This window comes from Hypanus sabinus, chromosome 8 (assembly GCF_030144855.1).
Source record: "Hypanus sabinus isolate sHypSab1 chromosome 8, sHypSab1.hap1, whole genome shotgun sequence".
Classification (NCBI taxonomy): domain Eukaryota; kingdom Metazoa; phylum Chordata; class Chondrichthyes; order Myliobatiformes; family Dasyatidae; genus Hypanus; species Hypanus sabinus.
Genome location: NC_082713.1, coordinates 124,246,832 through 124,265,875, shown reverse-complemented (window position 1 = coordinate 124,265,875; position 19,044 = coordinate 124,246,832). Strand labels below are relative to the sequence as shown.

At 44.0% G+C, this 19,044-nt stretch overlaps 1 protein-coding gene across 2 annotated transcripts in view; it reads left to right on the top strand.

The window, feature by feature from the left end:
* The window catches only part of dgki (diacylglycerol kinase, iota), a 253,553-nt gene that overhangs the window by 222,003 nt on the left and 12,506 nt on the right, over positions 1–19,044 (top strand). For both annotated transcript variants that reach the window (XM_059977765.1, XM_059977764.1), the window contains 6 exons: positions 204–244; positions 7,133–7,260; positions 9,410–9,535; positions 11,089–11,114; positions 14,026–14,063; positions 18,542–18,662. In XM_059977765.1, the coding sequence (XP_059833748.1) occupies positions 204–244; positions 7,133–7,260; positions 9,410–9,535; positions 11,089–11,114; positions 14,026–14,063; positions 18,542–18,662 (480 nt within the window). The remainder of the gene's footprint in view (positions 1–203; positions 245–7,132; positions 7,261–9,409; positions 9,536–11,088; positions 11,115–14,025; positions 14,064–18,541; positions 18,663–19,044) is intronic.

Here is a 19,044-nt window from a genome sequence, read left to right as displayed (position 1 = left end):
ACTGCCGTGCTCTATTTAGTACTGTATCCCAGCATCCAGGTGAGAACATCACTAACCCCAAAACTGCTTTCCAATGGTTATTGTCCTTCTGCTCCTTTGTCTTAACCTCACTCACTTGTAAAGCTGCCCCCATTCTCCTAGAGCGAAGTCACTTCTATCCCTGTGGCCTCAGCTTAACCTTCTGTGTCTCTTTATCTCTGCAGCAACTTCTTTGGATCGATTCTACCGCATTGACAGAGCCCAGGTAGGACAATGTGAATCCTTATCATTCAAAGCAATCTCACCTCGCCCATCAGGGTAGGAAGAAATAACTTTATAAGCATCAAGGATCAGCTTTATTCGCCGTATACGTTGATATGTATGAGCATTTTCTTGTGGTGTGTAGTTCAGAGTATGACATGAAACAAAAAACAACTTTAAACAAATAATAAAGAATAAAGAATTATATAAAAAGTGAAGTTAGAGGGTAAAGTAAAGTTATGGAATAAAATATACATAAATACCAGCATGTATTTACAATGTAAACAGCATTATAAATAGTAGCTTAAAGTGTTTACAGAGTAGTGCAGTGACAGAGTTAATAGACAAAGGACTGAAAGGAGGACTGACGAGAATGGTTGATCAGATCAACAGCCTGAGGTGAGAACCTTTTAAGATGGCATAAAGTTTTTGTTTTAATAGTCCTATAATAATTTCCAGAAGTGTCTTTTGGGAAAAAGTGAGTTTTCAGGTGGGTAGTATCCATTTGGGAAAATGTTTGTACTTGGCAGTTTGGATCGTTGAACATAGCTCGTGCCTGGTGGTCAAGGACCTGTGTACAACAGCTTAGCCCCTGTTTGCACTTGTTGTATTTATGTACCTTTGGTTCTAGAAAACATTGCACAAAAGGGAGGGTCTGTGCTGGGAACGTGGTGGTATCTGAACAAGAGGTTCCAGGTTCGAATCTGGCTGCCTCCTTGCACGCCTTCCATCCATGTTGGATTGAGCATTGAGCTAACAACCCAGCATCATAAAACAGACAAAGGCTAAAGAAGCGGCAAGGCAGCCAGCCATTGTGCCAAACAAGGTGTGGGGAGAAACTAACTAGCCTAGCAGAAGGAGAAATGCCATGACAAAGTGGCTCATCAGAAGGATGGTGTTAAAGCCGGAGGGGTGAGGAGATCTGTGAGAAATGGAGGTTAAAGGCTGCATTTCAATTTCGTGATAAGCCAGGTATAGTTTGGTGTTGGGTAAGTTTTGGTGGAGTGGAGGGTGGTGGGATAGGGCATGCTGAGGAACTGGATGAAGACCCAGAATATTTCTGCCACACGTTTACTGGATGTCAGTGTGTGGGTGGAGAAGGGTAGCAATGATGATTCGTCATTTTCCCAGCTAATGGGAAGCCGAGAGTTTCTTTAGCAGGAGCTTACCAGAGAGGTGAACAGCAGGGGTGTGTTCCAATACTCCTTATCAAAGGTCAATGTGGTGTTCACCTACACTCTGATGGCTCCGTTATCTCTAAAACATCACTGCTATGCTGCTTGACCTGTCTACATGCCCAGACACACACACACACACGTCCCTTCTTCACACTCTCACTCCCATTGTTACCACAGGGACGCAGTGTCATCGTTCTGTAGCACCTCGCTATCTGACATTGAATGCCAATCTCTCTCATCAGTCTTGTCCCACGCCTGCGGGGAGACAGCACAGAAAACCTGGCAGAGGCAGGCGGGCAGCCAGAAGTGGCTTTCAAACAATCTGACATCCTACAGCTGGTAGGTGAGGAAAGAACAGGAAAGTAAATAGAAGGGTATGAATGCAGAATCGGAATCAGGCTTGTATCAGAAACATACTGCACATCAGGGAATTTGTCGTTTTGCACAGCAGTACATAGAAAATTATTTTAAATTGCAATAAATAAATAAGTAGTGCAAGAGAGGAATAGTGAGGTAGTGTTCTTTGTTTCATGGGCCGACTAGATATCTGATGGTGGACGGGAAGAAGCCGTTCCAAAAATGGTGAGTGTGGGTCTTCCCACTCCTCTACCTCCTCCCTCATGGTAGTAATTAGAAGAGTGGTTAGGGCTTCATTGATGGGTGCTGCCTGGCGAAGATGTACTTGATGGTGGGGAGGTCTTTGGTATACAGATAGGAAAGGTGCAGGAGTTACAAGCCAAATGCAGGCAAGTGAGACTAGTTGAGGTAGGCAACTTGATCAGCATGTACGAGTTGGGCTGAAGGGTTGGTTTCCATGCTGGGTTATTCAATGACTCTATCTGCGGAGGAGATGGATCTGGGCTGTGGAGATAAGGAAAGGTGGTGGGGGGGGGGGCATTGCTCAGCCAGCTCCATCACGGGCACTAGCCTCCCCATCAACATGGACATTTTCCAAAGGCAGCATGCATCATTCATGGCCCTCACCATCCAGGACATGCCCTCTTCTCATTTCTACCCTTTCTACAGAAGCCTGAAGACCCTCATTCAACATTTCAGGAACAGCTTCTTCCCCTCCACCTTCAGATTTCTGAATAGTCCATGAACACCACCTCAGAATATTGTTCTCTTTTTTTCCCTAATGATTTATTTTTATATCTCTTATTGTGACTTATGGTAATATTTTATGTCTGCTGCCACAAAATAACAGATTTCATGACAGACTGTGATAATAAAGCTGACTGTGATTCAGATGCCCTGGAGACATTATTTCCTCACATAACCACAGTGTCCAAAATCAATCATGTGCTCAATGACAATCTTAAACATTCCCACCTTCTCAGCCCAGTCTACGCTTCGAGTCTCCCACAGACGTATCTCTTGTCCTGTGGTTCGTGCTCTTGCAATTCCCCCCCTCAGAAGGGGCAATCCCTCTGGTGGAATTCCTGCCAGCCACGTGCCCATTCAAGGTGGCTGGGGTCTTGTCAGAGTCCGTGATCTACAGCTAGACTCAGACTACGTTTCTTCGCGGTGGTGGGTACTCGCCGAGCGGCCCAGGTACAGCCTGGAAGATGTGCGCCTTCAAGGTGCAGCCCGGTGGACGACCTGAATCCTCGTCAGTGTCGCAGGAAGACTGAAACGTCGAGACAGCGGTGTGCGCTACTGTCAAAAGAAGGCCCTCAAGTCAGGGGGAACTCAAATGCAGATTGTGACATCAAAACGGTGAGCTGTTAATCTACTTGCCTGTGGCAGGAACAGTATCTCTCTGTCCCTCATTAGTGAGAAAGAGAGTGTGTCTGAGATGTCAGAGAGTTGGGATGGACAGTAGTTTTTGGTAGAATCTGGATCATGATGGCTGTAGGTTTTTTATGGCTTGCATGGTGGATGGTGGGGGTTGATGCTTCTGCTGGAGCAAGGTGGAAGGGAGGGGTGATACTTTTGCTACTGATCGTGTGTGGCAGGGGCTTTGAGCTTCTAATGGTCTATGGGGCTTCCCCTTCTGGATCGTGCATGTCCGTGAAGTGTAATATGTTGACTGTACACATTCTCTGTCAAGTCAAGTCACTTTTATTGTCATTTCGACCATAACTGCTGGTACAGTACACAGTAAAAACGAGACAATGTTTAAATTGAATTGATGTTAAATTGAACGATTCGGACACTATTCTTCTGTGTCACAAGTGCAACAGATTTTGTCTGTCGACTCACATATCTCAAGTGAGTAACTGGGGTGATGAAGACAGTAGGATGTCCAGCTTGACAGGACCAGCAGTGAGTGGGGTGGCTTGGGTGCAGGAGCATGGGAAGTGATGAATTAGTAAGTATCAGTCTCAGATTTATTAGCACTGAGATACAGTATTTTGTGAAATTTGTGTTTTGTGGCAGGCGTACAGTGCAACACATAAAAAATTACTATAAACTACAAAAAAATAAATAGTGCAAAGGGGAACAATGAGGTAGTGCTCATGGGTTCATGGACTGTTCCCCTGCTGGTTGAGGGGAAGAGGCTGTTCCTAAAATATTGAGTGTAGTTCTCCAGGCTCCTCTACCTCCACCCTGATATAATGAGAAGAGGACGTGTCCCAGATGGTGAGGTTCCTTAATGATGGATGAGGTACCGCCTGTTGAAGATGTCTCAATGGTCTGGAGGGTTGTTCCTGTGATGGAGCTGGCTGAATCTACAAACCTCTGCAGCTTCTTGTGGTCCTGTGTGTTGGAGGCTCTGTTTGAGGCAATTAGAAGGCTCTCTACCATAGATCTGTAGAAATTTACAAGAGTCTTTGATATACCAAATCTCTTTATACTCCTAACAAAGTAGAGCCACTACCATGCCTTCTTTGTAATTGCATCAATGTGTTGGGTTTACACAGGGATTGGAGAATCCCATTGTAGTGTGTTGGTGCCCCTGTCCATGAGATGCATTTGTGGAGCATGAAGAATGACATTCACACAAGTTCAATCAGAAGAGCAACAAAGCCTTGCGCACCGTGATACCTGCTAAGCCCAGCCTCAGCCCTTCAGGACCGCGCTAACAGCAGGAAAACACTTGGCAGCTCATTGCTAGTGGATATGATGGATATTCACTTTCCAGGGCACACGGGGCTTATTGCTAACCTCAGCTTTCCAGCACAGCAACCTCACCTTTCAAAGATCAAAGAATCATTTTTGATCAAGTTAAACTTCTAACCAATACTCTTTGCTCAGTCTCTTGTCATAAACACGTGAGTAGTGAGGTTCTCAAAGACCATGGAACATCAGTAGGAACAGTGGGGTCTACTTTAGTTTATTTAAACATTGCATTCCCCTGACCTGACAAATGTACTGGAAAAACATCACATGCAGATGATGTCAACTAGTAGCAAAACAAAGGTTCAAAGGTACATTTAATGTCAGAGAAATGTATACAATATACATCCTGAAATAATTTTTCTTCGCAACCATCCACAAAAACAGAGGAGTACCCCCAAAGAATGAACGACAGTTAAATGTCAGAATCCCGAAGTTCCCCCAGCTCCCCACCCTCCCGTGCATAAGTGGCAGCGAGCACCGAACCTCCCTCCCCCCACCAGCAAAAAAAAGCATCGGCACCACCACCGAGCACTCAAGCGTGAGTAAGCAACGGCAAAGACACAGACTTGCGGTTACCCCAAAGACTTTGCGTTTCACCCCCTATTCAACATACCACAGGTTCTCTCTCTCCCTAATAAGGGCGAAAGCAGTGTCTCCATTTCACAGTGACAGGGGAGACATAATAAACAGTCCATTGGTTTATGATGTTAAAAGTTTGTTGTGTCGCTTTTTCCGAGCTCTGTGCCCAAAGATCTCAGGTCTCTGGGCACACAGCCAGAGATCTTCCAGCTCCCACAACACACCGGTCTGGACACCGACCTTCGATCCGCCTGTCTTCAGAGCCCTGAGATCCTAGGGCTCCAAAGGCAAGTCGAACTCTTAGGCCGCGCTCTTGGTCTGTCAGATAATGGTCCATTGTGAAACTGCGAGAGTGGGTCCCATTCCCGCAAAGAACCAAAGTCAACATGTAACTCCAGGTCAGGGTCTTTAAAAGAACCCTGAAAGGGAAGAATAGAGATATTGAAGATAGAAATAAAGCTAATTCTGAAGATGTAAGCAAAGGAGTCGGCATTTAGCGCCATTTTTCCAACAGTAGAAATGTTAGAAAACACCTGGGATTGTTAGGAATGAGAGGGTGGAATGACAGAAACATGGGCTGCAGAAAGAAGTCCTCAGCCTTCGGTTTCTGTGATGGACAACTTGTTAGTTTGAAAGTTGTTTGTATATCCTTTTAGTTTGTAAGAATATTACCTGTGTTTGGAAATCTTCTGTAGTTTAGACATCTTTTGTCATTTGAAAATCTCTTGTAAGTTAGAAATTTTCTGTGAGTTTCAAGTCTAGGTCAAGAATTATTCAGCTAAATTAAACGTTTATCACTAAAAATAAAAAAAAAATCACTGTGGTTAAACTACTTCAGTAGCTGGAAGTATCTACTCCTTGGTAAGGAGGATCCAGCACTCAGAGAGTGATTATCGACAGTGCGAACTCCTTGTGGAGATTAAACAGTAAACTCATCCTTAAGTGTGGGTTGAAGCAGAATAATCTCCCTAAAGTCAGTGTACTTGTAAATGCCTACGTATATTAGCCAAGGTTAGAGCTGGTGGACAGTGGCTCAGTATCATTATGTGGAGGAGTTCCTAGGATTTAGATGCAAGGGTACCTCTCTCACATTAGCCCACACTCACTGCGTGAAACCCCATTGACACTGGTGAGGGTGGTGCAATCTACAGAAAGACCCTCACTGACTCCAAAGAACAAGACCTTCTCAGTGGTCAAGTAAAGAGACCTGGAATGCCTGCATCTAGACTTAAATCCAGGGGCAGGGGCTGGAGACCGGGGGCGGGGGTGAGCTCGAATTAGGAATGAGGTTCATGTCACCATTGAAGGCTTCAACCCGGCCACTAACTGTGGCTTCTCCAACAATGGGCAGTGTAACACTGCCTACAGCGCACTGAACAAGTGTGTGTTGGCTTATAAACCTGACAGCTGATTTTGATGGGTGGGGAGTGGCTACCTGATTCAGGCCCCAAAAGAAAATTAAAGATTAGCTTTATTTGTCACATGTACATTGAAATGTACAGGTAAATGCACACAAAATTCTGGAGGAACTCAGTAGGCCAGGTAGTATCTACAGAGAGGAATAAACAGTCAATGTTTCAGGCTGAGACCCTTCATCAGGACTGCGATGAAGGGTCTCATCCCAAAATGTCAACTATTTATTACTCTCCATGGATGCTGCCTGACCTGCTGAGTTCCTCCAGCGTTTTGTGTGTGCTGCTCTGGATTTCCAACATCTGCAGAATCCCTTGTGACTGTACAGTGAAATGCATCATTTGTGTCAATGGCTAACACAATCTGAGGATTACAAGTTTTGTCACGCTTCTGCCACCAATGGAACATGCCCACAACTCACTAACCTAACCAGTACGTCTTTGGAATATGGGAGATTACCCATTAACCCATACAGTCACAGGGAGAATGTACAAACTCTTTGCAGACAGTAGAAGGAATTGAACCTGAAATACGATGCTGTAAAGCTTCGCGCTAATGGCTACGTTATCACGCCTCTCCATACATTAACTATATACCAAGTTCAGAATTACTCGTCAGCTCTTTTAAAATATTAACAGCATTCCCTTTCTCTTCAGGAGCATCTCCACTTTGTGACAGAGGTAGCTCACGATGAGCTCTTTATCCTGGATCCCGAAGTTGCAGCAACCCCAAAACTTGGGACAACCCCTGGAATGCCAGACCTGGTGGTGGACCCTTCCCCAGGGTACGTTGCTGTTCCACCATGACCACCCCTCGGCTCTGTCCAACCTGGCTACTGCCTTCAGCAGAGTCATGAGCACGGCTGGGTGGCTTTTCCAGATAGCTATTGGATCCTGACACTTTTGAGACCCAGAGGTTCTTTGAAAGTCAAGAATGATTAAAACTTATTGCTGACTATTGTTTCATAAGTATTACAAGTGTAGAAAATGAACAAGAAGGATTTGAGAGAACACAGAAAAGGCAAAGGAAAAGCACTTGTGGTCATCTCATACTCAGGCTAGAGATAACACAAAATTTCAGAGAGAGCAATTAACCTTTAAAATAACCAGATTTAAGAGGCACGACATCTGATACTGAAAACTCAGATGTTTCTAGAAAAATACAGAAGCAATCATATTATAATTTATGGGAAATTCACTGAACGATTACGTGGATGTAGGTGGAGTTTAGCAGAATGAGGGAGGTTTTCATTGAAACCTACCAAATATTGAAAGGCCTAGATAGAGTGGATGGAAGAGTGTTTCCTAAGGTGCAGGAGTCTAGACCAGGGAGCACAGCCTCAGAGTAGAAGGACATCCCTTTTGAAAAGAGATGAAGAGGATTTTCTTTAGCCAGAGGATGGTGAATCTGTGGAGGCCAAGTCAATGGGTATATTTAAAGTGGAGGTTGATAGGTCCTTGATCAGAAAAGGTATCAATGGGGAGAAACAGGGGAATGGGATTGAGAAGGATAATAAATCAGCCATGATGGAATGGCGGAGCAGGCTCGATGGGCCAAATGGCCTAATCCTCCTCGCCAAGCATAGGAAAGTTAAACTACAACAAAATTAACAATTTTACACCTCAATTCAACATGGTAATTTTTTCCATTCCTGCCTAATATATTGTATACTTGCCGCAGTTCCATAGCAGTCCACCACCAACAGGGAGCTCCAAGACATCCTGGGGTGCCACATTAATGTGTCTTTTCCTGTCATATCAGCTTTCAAATTAATTTTATTGTCATGTGCCCAAGCGCAATAAGATACAAGTAGAATGAGAACATGCTTGTAGGCACAGACATGCACAGAATATGGACTGTACTTATACGAGAGAGAATGGAGAAAAATAAAACTGCAAAGCGAGACGTTAATGGAAAAAAAACCCCAGAGGGAATTCCAGGGTAGTGCAGAGGGAGGTCTGTACTTCTGTTTCAGAGGCTGGGTTAGGATTGTGCAGGTCAGTTCAAGAAACTGATAGTTGTGGGAAGATAGCTGTTGCTGAACCCCCTGGTGTGGGGCTTGAGTCTTCAGTACCTCCTGCCCAATGGTAGCAGTGAGAAGAGGGCATGACCTGGATGGTAGGGATCCTTTAGAATAGATCCAGCCTCCTTGAGGCAGCTGCACCTGTACATGATGTCAGTGGGAGGGAGGGATGTGCCTGTGATAGATCAGGCTGTGCCCGCTATTCCCATAGCCTTTCACATTCCCGTGTGCAGGAATAGCCATATCGGGCCATAATGCAACCAGTCAGGCTACTTTCAACATGCTTGAAGATTATTTTATGTCTTATATGAGCAACACACACAAAATGCTGGAGGAACTCAGCAAGTCAGGCAGCATCCATGGAGAGGAACAAACAGTAAAAGGTTTTGGGCTGACACCCTTCATCAGGACTGGAAAGGAACGCGGCAAAAGTCAGAGAAAGGAGGTGGGGAGGGGGAAGGAGTGCAAGCTGGCAGGTGATAGGTAAGACCAGGTCAAATTACTTGCATCTACTTTTGACAATCTGTTTTTTCAGTCATATCAGTTGAGTCTGTAAAGTTCAAAGCTTAGTTTGGAAAGGAGGATTGAGTTACACATGGGTGAGATAAAAGATCTCACCAGGACACAAGTGACCTCAGACTGAGGTGGAACTACCTCTGATCACTGTCCAGTCTGTGGAAGTTGCTGAAGGCCAGACTGGACTCACCAGGGACACCTCTGGGGATGGCTCCCACAGCACTGGTCCGAGCCTTGCCTCATATATGAAGAATAATTATATTCTTCCTATGTGAAATAGGCACTTCCCATTAAGCAACTTTTCAAATTGTTTTTCCTTCTGACGAGGTCAAAGGAAAATAGATCTCCGATCTGGTAATTAATTGGAAAAACTGAATGCCTTTTGGATTTTTAGGAAAACTGAACTATGGAATGGATCTGGTGGCAAGTGGATTGGAAGTGATAGCTGTGAATCTGAGTCTGGAATACAACACCAACTTCTTGCCAGACCGATGGGCAGCTTGGGACTTCCGAAGCTCAGGTACAAACCTTCCATGTCCGACATGAGGTATCACACTCGGGAACAAGTTGATCTGTTAGTCCTTTCCCTTGGTCTTCACCCCTGCAATGTTCCACACACACAAGGTCCTGACAGAGTCCTCACATAGAACATCGCACAGTAAGGCCCTTCGGTCTACCATGTTGTGCCAACTCTTTCACCTGCTCTAAGATCAATCTAATCCTTCCTTCCCACATGGCCCTCACACTCCTGATTCTACTAATCCTTTCCCAAGCTACATGTACACCTGATCCTCATAGCCATCTACATGCTTTTCTTCCCATCTGTTTTCCTCATCTTCCTGATCCAGGTAAAATTCCTGAAACTAAAAATCGCAACACCATTCTGCACATTCCCAATCCTAATAACAATCCATAACTCTAGATTCAGGAATTATAACCACATTCCACATCTCAACAGTATTCTTTGTGGCAGCAGTACAGTGGAGAAACTTAAAAATCCCTATAAGTTACAAAAATAGTGCAAAATAAAATGAATAATGAGGTGTATATGGACCATTCAGAATTCTGATGGCAGAGGAGAAGAAGTTGTTCCTAAGTCATTGACTGTGAGCCTTTAGGCTCCTGTGCCTCTGCCCCAATGGTAGTATAAAGAAGAGGGCATGTCCTGTGTGGTGAGGGTGCTAAGCAATGGACGCTGCCTTCAGAAGCACGTCCTTTTGAAGATTCCCTCAATGATCACTTTCTTGATGACCTTTCCAGCAGGCTCAAACTAGACAATTTTCCACTGATTCCGAGCACCTGCCCTGCACCTGTAATCCTTGCAGCAATTCCCACAATCTGTCAATAAAATGCTTTCCATTGCAGTCCCATTCCTGTCAACAAACCCTGTGCTCCTGACTCCGGCAAATTTCTCTACACTTCTGGTCTCAGAAATATTACTCGCACACTGATCCCAGCATACCTTCCCCATATTCCTGATCCCGACGGCATTCTCGACTTCAGACTGCAGCACTTTTCTGACGGTCCAACCCATCCCAGTAGTCTCTCCTTCATTCCACTGAGATAATGTTTCAATACTCCTGCCTCAAAGCAACGGTGTAGATCTTTATTCTGAACGTTGAGGGGGCGTTGTTTCTTTATATTCATTCAAGGGATGTGGGTTTCACAGTCTGAGCCAGCCTAACCCTAGTTGCCCTTGTGAGGGTGGTGGTGAGCTGCCTTCTCGAACCGCTGCGGTCCTTGAACACGAGGGGTGAATTCCAGGATTCTGACCCAGTGATGGTGAAGGATTGGTGATGTTTCCAAGTCAGGATGGTCCACGGTTCAGAGGGCAACTTCCAGGCAGTGGTGTTCCCTTATTTATTCTACCCACGTCCTTCTATCTGGTAGAGGTTTGCGGGTTTGGAAGCTGCTGTCCAAGGAGCCCCGTTGAATTGCTGCCGTGCCTCCTGTCGATGGTACAGACTGCTGGTTAAACTGAGCAGTTAAACTTTCTCATTGACACATGGCATCAGTATTTTACTATCACAGCAAGTAACTCCTAAAATCATTTCTGCTTTCTTTTCTTCTCAGGCCTCCCACATCTCCAGAAGAACAAGGTACTTTCGGTTCTTATAATGAACCTTTCCCCGGATTAAATTGTTCGATTGTATGTTCTTGATTGTTAACATTAGCAGTCTTCTTGAGGGGCTCAGTAATTCCAGCAGTTTTCCCTGAGTGTTCCTTGTCCATTCAGTATGTGCCTGCTTTCCGTGAGTTCATCAGGACTAGTTACATACAGATATCACTATATGTTGCAAACTGAGTTGGTTCCCAGGAAATCTGGGAAATTTGGACTGGCCCAGCTGGGTGGCTGGAGTGGAGTTTCCTGTTAGAGTCACATCAGTTTTCAGTTTGGGGCTAGTATAGGGCTTGTTGTAGTGTGTTTGTAATATAAACCTCAGCTCATTTGAAAAGCAGCTAGCCTTAATTGTTCTGCAATGAGGCTGCTCTTTAGAAATCTGAAGACTGGACAGAACTCCTGATTTAAGTATGATTTAACCTGTTGTCCTCTTCCCAAAGAAAAGAGCAGAGGGAATTTGGGGTTCAAGTCCATTGGCCCATGAAATGGAAACATTGGTCGATAGGCTGATGAAGAAAACATATGGACCCCACAGGTCAGGGCAGAGAATATAAAAGTTAGGGTGCTATGTTACAACTTGGGAGTATTGCATGTGGTTCTGGTTACCACACTATAGGAAGGATGTGCTTGCACTGGAGAGAGTGCAGAGAAGATTTCCCAGGACATTGCCTGGATTTTCGAGGATTTTATTGGATAGGCTTGGCTTGTCTCCCCGGAACAAAGAAATCTGAGGGTTAACCAATGGAGCTTTGAAAGAGACATAGACAGGGCAGATAGAATCTATTTCCCATGGTCAGAGTTTCAAATACTTGATGCATGGTTTTAAGGTGAGCAGGAGTTTTAAAGGGGACCCGAGGGAAAAGTGTTTTATTTTATACAGAGAATGGTTGATGCCTCAGAGGAGGTGGTGGAATCAGATCCATTTACTGTACTAAAGAGACATTTAGACATGCTCAAAGCATGGAAAGATATGGACCAAAATGGGCTTAGTCCAGAAAGGACACCATGGAGAAGATGGGCCACAGGGTCGGCTTCAGCTCTGTATGATGCTCTGACTCAAGTAAAGAGTTGGTGACATTGAAATTTGGAGAACAGTGAATTGGTGGTGGGGCCACTTCCTTATTGCGCAGGCAAGTCCACAGTGGCTTAAAGGGAGCTCGGCCCAGTGACAGTGGGGTGGGGGGGGTGGTTTTGATACATCCCCAAGTCAGTATGGTGTGTACCTCGGAGACTAACCTGGGGGCATTGGTGTATCTGAGCACGTGCTGTCCAAAATGATACAAGTCCAAACACAAAGTGCTGGAGAACTCAGCAGCTCTGGCAGCGTCTGTGAAGAGGAATAAAGAACCAATGTTTCGGGCTGAGACCCTTCATCAGGACTGGCTTGAAATGGTGACTCTTTATTCCTCTCTGTAGATGTTGCCTGACCTGCTGGGTTCCCTCAGCATTTTGTGTGTGTTGCTCTGGATTTCCAGCACCTGCTGAATCTCTTGTGCTTGAGATAGAGGTCATAGTGTTTGGAAGGTGTCATCCACTGTACCTTGCTCCAATCCTTCTTGCTACTGTACACATCACAGCCTCCCACAGTTTGCCATAATGCTTTTAATTGTTGCATTAGTATATAGCAATAAAACTGGAACTAATTGTAACATTAACATCTAACAACAGTACTATAGTATATTGGTGCCATAATGCTGTTAACTGTAGCATTATATATAATTACGGCAGAGCTGTATCTATTAATTGTAGCATGAATTTTTAAAATTTTAACATCAGTATATGTCTCTTGTGGTTGTCCATCGTGTCTGATGATGAGTGGGAGAGTTCTTGAAGTGGAAAAGCTGTTACACTTGGGCAGTTCCACTCTCTAGACCTCAGAGATCTGGGTTCACTGGTACAAGCAAGCATCACAAACTGGGCTTGCAATAGATGACCAGGACATCTTCTATGCCTTGTCGTGCCTTCATTTTCCACGGAGCATTGCAGTACCACCTTCCTAGCAGTTGGATCTCACTGTAGATCTCAGCCGGCCAGTCCGCCGGAGCTGGCATGTCCCTATCTCACAGGGGTATCAGGCCCGTCGGCTACTCTCACCTGGTTTAGCCCGCGTGCCGAAGTGGCATAGCGGGGTGTGGCTGCTGTCACATGCAAGCAGCTACACGGAGCCACAGGTGAGAGTCTGGTGGGGACCAAAGGTGAATGAGCTGCTCAGGAATGGATATGGCAAGCCCCCTCACCAGAGGTGCTACCCCTCCCTGGACTCCCATTCACCCCATTAGTACATCGTGATGCTGTTAAAATAAATACCACCACAACAATGAAAGTAGAGTAGCTGTCAGTCAGAAATGGCAGACTGTAGTACACCGTGCTGCCCTGAACAGGTTTCAGATCAACCCTTAAGCCGTCTTTACTGAAATACAATGATTCTTGTGGAAAAATCCTACTGACACCCAGTGTGAGTCAAGAACTTAATTGTGTAGATAAAATATTACAGTTCATTTTGGCTTGATTTTTGCTTTTTATTAGCTTTTCCTGTTGCTAAACCGTGTTTTATTTATTGGAATCCTTGCCTGAATTTATTCCGAGGCACCTTCTTTTTGGCTTCACCAGTCTCTATTCAAGGATAATAAATCAGCTGTGGAGCAGAATCGATGGGCTGAATGGCCTAATCCTGTTCCAATGTCATGGCCTTATTCCCCAGGTCCTCTCACCATCTGTGTGCAGGGGTTCTAACACAGAAGAATTCAATGACAATTCACTCTCTGTATTCCAAGTATTTTAATGGGCGTTACCACCCTATGTTGAGTGACTGTAGTTCATCAGCTAGTTAGTCACTGTACTGTATTTTCTCTTCTGTGTTTAACATGCTTCCCATGTCTGTCTTTCAGAACTTCTTCATTCAGTTCTGGAGGGTAACCTGCAGAAGGTAATGGTGCAGAGTGCAAATTTGTCCTGGTTGTGTATGCGTGTGTGAGAGACGGGAATGAAAAAGATGTGGTAGCCTAGGTCTCGTATCTAGCCAATCAAACACAAAACAACTAGGAGACAATGGAAGTTGTTGGTGCTACACACTCGGTCAGAGAGCAGACTGTAAACGTGGCACCCGCCAGCGATGCCCCTTAAGTCCCTTTCTCTTTGATTTGGCTATGGAGCCTCTGGCGATAGCATTTCGAAACTGCCCTGAATTGACTGGGATTTGGAGAGGGAGTGTTGAGCATAAAGTTTCTCTCTGTGCTGATGACTTACTACTCTTTCTCTCAAATCCGTCTACATCCTTACCTCTAATGTTTTCACTTCTTGAACAGTTTAGCCAGATCTCTGGCTATAAACTTAATTTACATAAGAGTGAACTTCTCCCAATTAATAAAGAAGCACAAGAACTAACATTTCATGATCTCCCTTTTAAAGTAGTCCATAATCAATTTACTTATCTTGGAATTACAGTCACAAGGAAGTTTAAAGATCTCTTTCGTGAAAACTTTGCCAATCTTTCATATGCTATAAAACAGAGTCTGGTACAATGGTCACCTCTATCTATGTCTTTGGTAGGTCATATTAATGTTGTTAAAATGTATGTTCTCCCCAAATTTTTATACCTATTTCAATCTATCCCAATTTTTATTCCTAAATCTTGTTTTGATTCCTTAGACTCTATTATTTTGTCATATCTGTGGCAGAATAAGCGCTCTAGAATTAATAAAATCCATCTCCAAAAATCTAAAAAAGAGGGTGGCATGGCTTTACCTAACTTTCGTTTATATTATTGGGCAGCTAATATACGTTGTGCTACCTTTTGGTCTTTCTTCCATGGCCAACCCGAGTGCCCTAACTGGGTGGCGATGGAGTTGAGCTCCACTAAAGAATTATCTATCTCTGCACTTCTTGGCTCTGCCCAGATCAATAGCTAATCCTCTTGTTAGACACACTTTGCGTATATGGGCTCAGATCAGGAAATGCTATGGTTTCCAGGGGTTTTCCGTTTCCAGCCCTATTGCTCATAATCACCTTTTTTTACCTACTACATACGATTCAGCATTCCAGGTTTGGTATAGGAAGGGCATTAGACATTTTGAAGATCTTTTCATTGATAATCGCTTCACTTCTTTTCAGCAGCTCTCTGTTAAGTTCAATCTGCCCAATGCTCATTTTTTCAGATATCTCCAAATCCGACACTTTATTGCTCCTTTAATTCCTAACTTTCCTGAAATGCCTGCGAAAAATGCTATGGGCCTATTTCTTTCCATGAATCCACTAGGTAAAGGCTTAATATCAATCATCCGAGATAAACTAGCAGCCTTACGACGGGCCCCCATGGATAAAATCAAAATGGCCTGGGAGCAGGATTTAAATATCTCCTTATCTGAGGAGAGCTGGGATTCAGTTCTCAAATCAGTTAACTCAACCTCTCTTTGTGCTCGCCACTGCCTTTTACAGTTTAAGATTGTTCATAGAGCCCATTTGTCCAAATCTAAACTATCTCGATTCTACCCTAGCGTTAGTCCGCTCTGTGATAAATGCAAGAGGGGCTTGGCCTCTCTCATCCATATGTACTGGTTCTGTCCTAGCTTGGAGAAATTCTGGAAAGATGTCTTCACTACGTTATCGTGTATTCTGAATCAGCACCTAGAACCAAACCCCTTAATTGCTCTGTTCGGTTTTTGGGGCGAGACGGATTTATGTCTGGGTCAGACCAAATGCCGCATATTATCCTTTGCCTCTCTCCTGGCTAGACGCTTGATCCTCCTTAGATGGAGAGATGTTGCCCCGCCCACTCATGCTCAATGGCTTAACGACATCATGGCCTGTTTGGACCTCGAAAAAATTCATTATTCAGTTCTCAATTCGGATCTAAAGTTCCATAAGGTCTGGGGACCTTTTATCGAGTACTTTCATAACCTTCCTCTTGACTAGGGTCCCTTGCTTTCAGCTTTTTTTTCTGGTAGAAGGCATTATTATCCTCTTTTGCTGAGTGTATTCACAGTCTGGGAGTTTGGCTGTCCTGACTTATACTCTCTATATTGTGTTGTGGTTGGTCTGGAGTTGCTGTTGTTTTTTTCTTGTGTTGTGGGGCTTGGGGAGGACACTAAGCTTACTTGTCTTTAATTCAGGTGCTTTTTTTTTGCTAAACTCTCTTCCTTTGTAGGATATTGTTATTGTATGCTTAATTTTGTACTGTTTTAATGTTCCTCATTTGGGATTTGGGGTTTTTAATTTGTAAAATGTTTTGAAAAACTAATAAAAATGTTTTTTAAAAAAAGCAGTCTGTAGAAAGAGAAACAGAATTCCACGCCCACTCTCCATTTCCCAGAATCCTTGTGTAGGGTTTCGATCTGAAACATCAACAATCCTTTTCCTTCCACAGATGCTGCTCAACCCGCAGACTGGTTGTTGCTCCTTTTATTTCCCGGTCTAAAAATAAGGAAGAATTTTAAATTGTGTTATATATTTTGATTATTTTATATATGTTTTGGTTAATTTTATTTTTTAAAGCTGATTTGCATCCATTTAGTAGACGTGATCTCCTGAATACTAGAGCAAAGGCTGAGCTGGTGTCAGGGCCGCTGACCGGCGAGGCCCCACTGGGTCATCTCAATCCACCCTTAAGGGTGGTTCCACAGGTGATGAGGCGAAGGCCTGAATTCCCCTATGTCTTGTGGTTAGTCCAGACCCCACAGGGTGAATCCACCTTGATCCAGCCTATGGTTTCAAATTACATACGAACAATAAATGAAGCAGGAGTACTTCATTTGGCCCATCAGTCATTCAGTAAGATCGTAGCTAATGGTTCTGCCTTAGTGCCAGTATGCTGCACTATCCACATTCCCCTGATTTCCTTGGTATACAAATGTTATTAACCTCAATCTTGAGTATAGTCAGTGACCAATCTTCCACACCTCTCTGTCGAGAATTCCGAAGATCCACTACTGTCTAGGTAAAGCATTCCTACTCATCTCTGTTTTGAATGGTTGATCCACCCCCCCGTTTTGAGAGTGCAGGCCATGGGGACCCCAGCCAGGGAAGCATCAACTGTGCATTGTCCGCCCTCAAGCACAGTAAAAAAAAATTTCTGTGAGATGGCTTCTCACCTCTCTTACACTGATGACTTCTCATTAGCATGGGAAATTAACCTAAGTTAATCAATTTTCAAATCTAGGGGCAGAGGCAGCAAGAGCAGAGTTTGGTGGGGGGGGTAGAGATTAAATGGTAGAAAAGTGAGAGAGTTGCACTGGAGTCTAAAGAACAGATTTAGTCCACAAGATGTGCAAATGGGAGACATTGCAAAAGGAAAATACTGCAAATGATGTAAATCTGAATGAAAAACTCATTTCATATGGGAAGAGAAAACTCATGAAGAAAAACTCAGTTCATATCCAGAAGGCTGTGATGTGCCTGATTGTAAGATGCAAGTTCCACACTTAAGACAAAGTACTGGAGTTGGGATGTTGTGTTGAAGTTGTACAAAGTGTTGGTGAGGCTGCACTTGGAGTATTGTGTGCAGCTCTCGTCACCTACTTACAGGAAAGATATGCAGGAAAGTTTGAAAAAGTGCAGAGAAAATTTATGAGGATGTTACCAGGACTTGAGGACCTGAGTTATAGGGATAAGTTGAATAGTTTAGGACTTTATTCCCTGGAACATGAGAATGAGGAAAGATCTTATAGAAGAATACAAAATTATAAGGGGTTTATAGATAGGGAAAAAAATGCCTGCATGTATTTAACCTAAGGTTGGATGAGACTAGAACTAAAGGTTATCGGTTTAGGGTGAAGGGTGAAATATTTAAGGGGAATCTGAGGGGAAACTGCTTCATGTAGAGGGTGGATGAAGGTTCAATCACAACATTTAAGAAAAGTTTGGGTAAGTGCATGGATGAGGGGGTACGGAAGGCCATTGTCTGGGTGCAGATGGGTAGGACTGGCAGAAAAACAAGCTGACACAGTCTAGGTTAGCCAAAGGGACTGTTTCTGTGCTATTGTCCTCTATGATTCTATATGTAGAATATCTCCAGAACAGTCCATTACACCTCTTTGCTTTTTGTTCTTTGGTCCCCTTTCCTGGCATCTTAAAACATATTGATGGATATCTTGTGTTGGTTTTAATGAAGGTAATTAATTTGAAATGTTACTTTTGTACCCGTCCACAGACGCTGCCTGACCGGCTGAGTATTTTTGATATTTTCTCCTTTGATAGCAATTCAGCTGGATATCAGAGGGTGAGCTTTGAACACCTCTCCGGGGAACTGATGCACTTTGCAGGATCTGTGGATGGAACCACCCCCACCACTTCCCATCTGCAATCGGCATGCTTTGTGATTCTCATCTAATCTGTGCCTGCTTTGTACATGAACAGGGAATCATGTATAAATACAAGGATGTGTGAACTTTTGGTTTGTGCGTTTTCTAGTTCATAGACTCTTGCAATAAGGGAGCCAGCCTGATGGTGTGCAGCTCTGAAGGTTACTCTGTGTTACACTGTGCTGCAAAGAACGGCCACAAAGAACTTGTAAAGTACATCATAGAACACGGTGAGTTCCATGGGTTACATTTCTGACTGGGACAAGACTAGAGTTGCCAACCGCTCCTTATGGCCAGGGGTTAAAAACTGAATGATATCCCTAATAAACCAGAGTGCCCTCACAAAGTGTGAGAATGAGGGAAATGTAGGAGCAATTCACAGTCATGGCTTACATGAAGGGGATCTCATTATAGGTAAGATGTGGCGGCTTTAGAGAGGGTGCGGTGGAGATTTACCTTTTGCTTGCTGTCTGGATTAGAGACCATGTCCTATAAGGAAATGTTGAGTGAGTTACGACTTCTCTTTAGGGCAAAGGAAGATGACAGGTGTCTTGATTCAGATGTACAAGGTGATGAGGCAAGGATTGAGTAGACAGCAAGATTATTTTTCCC